This window comes from Phalaenopsis equestris, unplaced genomic scaffold (genome assembly GCF_001263595.1).
Source record: "Phalaenopsis equestris unplaced genomic scaffold, ASM126359v1 Scaffold000379, whole genome shotgun sequence".
NCBI lineage: Eukaryota > Viridiplantae > Streptophyta > Magnoliopsida > Asparagales > Orchidaceae > Phalaenopsis > Phalaenopsis equestris.
The window spans coordinates 138,616-143,369 of NW_018164821.1; the positions used below are offsets into that span (position 1 = coordinate 138,616).

The 4,754-nt window shown below is 34.3% G+C and overlaps 1 protein-coding gene across 1 annotated transcript in view; it reads left to right on the forward strand.

Annotated features, from left to right (window-relative positions):
• The first annotated feature begins 825 nt into the window (after positions 1-825).
• The window catches only part of LOC110026572 (zinc finger CCCH domain-containing protein 31-like), a 16,542-nt gene continuing 12,613 nt past the window's right edge, over positions 826-4,754 (forward strand). Inside the window, exon 1 of the mRNA XM_020727552.1 lies at positions 826-1,096. Within this exon, the coding sequence (XP_020583211.1) occupies positions 1,009-1,096 (88 nt within the window). The 5' untranslated portion in view covers positions 826-1,008. The remainder of the gene's footprint in view (positions 1,097-4,754) is intronic.

The following is a 4,754-nucleotide window of genomic DNA, read 5'->3' on the forward strand; positions in this document are numbered from 1 at the left end:
CAATTTTATTTTTTGACAATAATAAACTTCTTATTTTTAGTAATATGGGTCTTATCATTTTATAACAAATAAAAATTAATGATTTGAGTGAGCTTAGCAGTTGAAAGTGTACATATATATATATATTTCAAATACACCTTATTCGAAATTTACACATTATATAATTTAGTCTAATAATCTTTAATGAGTTGTCATGAACAAAAGTATATTCATGTGTCCCAATATACTTTTATGTAATGTTTTAAAAATTAGATTGTACATAGAATCAGAAGAAATAAATAGTTTAATGTTCAATGATCTCAAGAGGGTTGCACCGGTTGAATAATAAATATTAAAAATTTTCAGTAAAATTTAAATAATTTAAAAATGATGTAATAATGATTTTTTATCAATTTAACATATAAAATTCTAATTTATAATATTTTACTAATGATATTTTAAATCAAAATTTTAATATCTAATACTTTATTATTTTTAAAATTTTAATTAAATATTTAAATTAAAAAGTGAAAGCAGAATTTCAGCCTAACTGGACTAGATTGAAGGACTGATTTACAATTAAAACAATTGGGCCTTCCTTAGAATCATAATAGATATTTATAATTAAAAAAATTTCCGTTGTTTCCGTCCAAAGATTGTACGTAGGCCGGGAAGCTTCTGGGCCATGTAGATCCCGTGATACAGGTCAGCACTCAGCAGCGGTTTACCATCAACAATTATTTATCGGTAATAAAATATCAATGCACCACCACAGCGGAATTCAACCCATAACAAATACGATTTAACCAGAACCACTTCACGTCCGCCCTATATATTGTTTAGTACAAGAAATGCAACCACCCATTTCGTTGAGGCAGCCTCCCGAGTTCCATTTCGCCAAACCCTAGCTTGGCGGGATTTTACCCCCATTTTTCTCCTTGAGCTTAGGGTTTTTCTTAAGTATTCTTCTCTTCTCTTTAATTGTTCTTCGTTCGTCTTCGTTCGTCGGCGAATTAGATCTAGTCTCCCATGAATTCATTCGGCGGAGCTCGCAAGAGAAGTAGGCCTTACGGTGCCATTGGAAATGGCGGAGTTCGTGGCTTAAAGAGATCCAAAGGTATGTTGCTGATGTTATTTGTTTATTTTTTTTTGTACTTTGTGTTGTTTATGGAAGGTTATTTGTTAGATCTACCAAATAGTCTGCATTTACAGGGTCCGAGGGTTCCATTTCGTGACGTCCTTTTTTCTTTCTTTTACTTATCTCTTTAGAGGCGTTCTTCCTTGGCTTTTTTTTCCCTCTGTGTTCTTGAGTATTTTTTTTTGTACTTTGTGTTGTTTATGGAAGGTTATTTGTTAGATCTACCAAATCGTCTGCATTTACAGGGTCCGAGGGTTCCATTTCGTGACGTCCTTTTTTATTTCTTTTACTTATCACTTTAGAGGCGTTCTTCCATGGCTTTTTTTTCCCTCTGTGTTCTTGAGTATTATTACAATAACAATATGAATGCTTTTTTATAAGTGGATTCTTTATCTGGACTCTTTATTTTCCGTGCTTCATCTTTTGTGGATTTCTTTTGATGCTTCAACATTTGTGGATTGTTCTTGATGTTTGATTTGTTGCCTTCTTTCTGAAGTAATCTGTGATAGAAATTGTACAAGATTTAATATATTATTACGTCAGATGTTCCCTTGACGGCTATCTTGAATTATTTTGAATTCTTTTAATGCTGTTTTATATTTTCTTACTCGATGAAAGCACAAGATTTAATATGTTATTGCATGAGAACTTCACTTGATGGCTGTTTTAATTATTTTCAATTACAGTTATAGAATGTGTATGGTAATGCTGTTTTCTATTTTTTTTCTTTTGGTTTACATGTTGAAAAAGGCTGAACAGATATGTAGAGTAATCACTTAGAAAAGCTCCCAAACACTCGTTTACGGGAACCTACTGATGGGGAGTAAGGAACTAAATTTGAAATAAAAGTTTGGCTTGATACATTAATGGCCAAAGTGTATGAGTGAGAACCAACTGCATCACAATTAAGACACCATTTTTTTATCACTGGGGGTGAACAGAATTTCAACACCAAAATTTTGAAAGTAATTTTTATTGGTGGATTAATTTTATTAAACTAAAGTTTATCTGATATGAATCATTGACTATTTAGATTTGCTGTTTGAGTCTTAATTGCTTATCCCATTTAGGAAGGTGTACACAATTTATGAAGTCCTTCCTAGATTTATTGAAGCTATTTATGCAAGGATTCATGAGGAGAGGCGGAAACTATTATATTCCATGTTGCCACAGTTTCATCTAGTTTTCATTGATTTATAAATTTTGGGTTATTTGGGGACTTGATTTTGATATAAAACACTTTTTTTTAATGAAGTTTTGAGTTCTCTTCCAGGGGAACTTCTTGTAGATCTGAAATTTTGTTTAGATTTTAATATCTTGGTATGATTTAATAGTAGTTTATGATTGATAATGCCTCGGAACACCTTTTGATGCTATGGTCATTCGTTGATTTTTTTTGTTAACAAGTTAGAAGATTGCTAAATTGCTACCACTCTTGTTGGAACAAGCTAATTATGAGTTTGTTGTCACACTTCTAACGGGCACACTTAGTGGTGCATTTTCATCTTTATTTTTGCTCAGCTCAATAGATTGTTTTTTTAAAAAAACATAATAATCAAATATGTTCAAGAGTTGAAGGGCCTAATTTTGATCTATTATATTTTTCCATGTTCTCAACATTTTTTTTTGTTTGTAGATCTCTGTAATATTAACAAAAAAATATTCATAGTCATAAAAGAAAACAAAGTTTTGCTTGAACTTTTAGCTTTTTTATATTTCTTCAAGCATTTTTCTTAACATAATTTTTTTCAAAAATAGCTTTCTAAAGTAATTTTTATGTGTGTTATGTTCATTAAACGATGTCTGTAAGGGGATTTTTAGGTAAATGTTAGAATTTTAACCAATTTGTTGCTTTTAATGTGCACCACACATTGATAATGTGTTTATCTACAATCTGTGCAGCTTATGTGATGTTTGTGTCGACACATTTAGAATGTGTTGTTCAAGGTGGTGCCATGTTTTAGTTATCCATGTTTATTTTTGTTGAATGTTTGATCTTGAAGCAGGGCACTTGCGTCTTTTATGTAGATGCCACTTGGCAAGTGTAACTTCTTAAAGTAGGGCTTGAGTTGACTAGTCATTGTTTGTGGGACCACTTTGTAGGCTCAGTTTGCTTGTAGGCTGCTACATGTTGGCCTGCATCAATTGTTGTGGTTGTCGTGTGTATAAAGATTTACTTTTTTTTATTTTGAATTCACTAACTCTGCACATGTGGGAATCTTTTTTGAGGTCGCAGCAATGTCATTAAGGTCCTATAGTGAGGTGAATCATCTATTTTGAATCATTTGGAAATTATTCTTTTTATTCACCTTATTGTTTAGGCAATCTAATGTTAATACTTTACATAGTTGACCAAGTGGGATTAGTGACGGGTGATGATCCTTGTATGTTATGGGTAGCTTGGAGGTGTTTGCGAGCGATGAAAAAAATGAAGTGTCACATAGCTTTTATTTGCCATATTATCATAAGATGAATTCATATATTTTTCTTAAAATTAAAAGAGATTTCTTAGTAATTGCCATATTCTCTTAGAAATTTTTTATATGAGGAGAAATAGAAAGGTAGAAGAGGTTTTGTCGGGTTAACTGGAGGGAGATAGTGCTATGCCTTTTAGGGGCCTGGTCCATTTGCATAGAGTTCCAGAGTCAATTGTTTTAGATAGGGACAATGTGTTCATAAACCATTTCTAGAAAGAGCTATTTCAGTCACTGGAGAAAGTCTTTAAGGGGAGTGCTGTATATCATCCTCAGGTTAATGAACAGACAAACGTGGTCAACAGGAGTGTGGAGACTTACCTGCGTTGTTTTGTATCCGATATGTTGAAGCTATGGGCCAAGTGGATCGCGTCGTCAAAATGTTAGTATGATACTTCATATCACACCGCAACACATACCACTTCTTTCAAGATATTGTATGGGCGGGATCCATCTCACTTGATACATTATGGACATAGTGCTACACCGATAGAGCAATACTTAGGAAGAACAAGATACTTGCAGAACTTAAGGGGCATCAACTGAGAGTTGAACAAATCATTAAGAGGAAGGTGGATTAACACAGGAGAGGTGAAATTTGAACCAGGGGACATTGTCTACTTGAAGTCAAGGTTCTATCAATAGAAGCCATTGGCCAGGAGTGAGAAACTTTCAATGCGATACTTTGGACGTTATGAGGGGATGGCATGCATTGTTGCAGTGGTACCGTTTGAAGTTACCACCACATCCGCATTACACTAGTCTTCTTTGTATCACAACTGAGACATGTGATCAGAGATCATACACCATCATTTACACTACTGTCATTGTTGTTGGAGGACTTAGAAGTGATTTTGTAGCTATTAGAAATTGAAGGAGTGTCTTCGGGGATTAGGGGGAGCAATGTAGGTATTAGTTAAGTGGAAATGACTGCCTGACTATAAAGCCACGTGAGAGCCTTATGAGGTGATCCATAAGCAATTTCCACCCTTTCACCTTGAGGACAAGGTTGGGAGGGAAGTATTGTTGCACCTATTAGGGGATCGGTCCCTTTTGGACTGGTCTAGGTCCCCCTAATCGACTCGACTTAATGGCAGGCGGGGCGGGTTGTCCCACACAAGGGAAAGGAGTGACACTTTGTTGATGCCGAATAATGTAGGGAA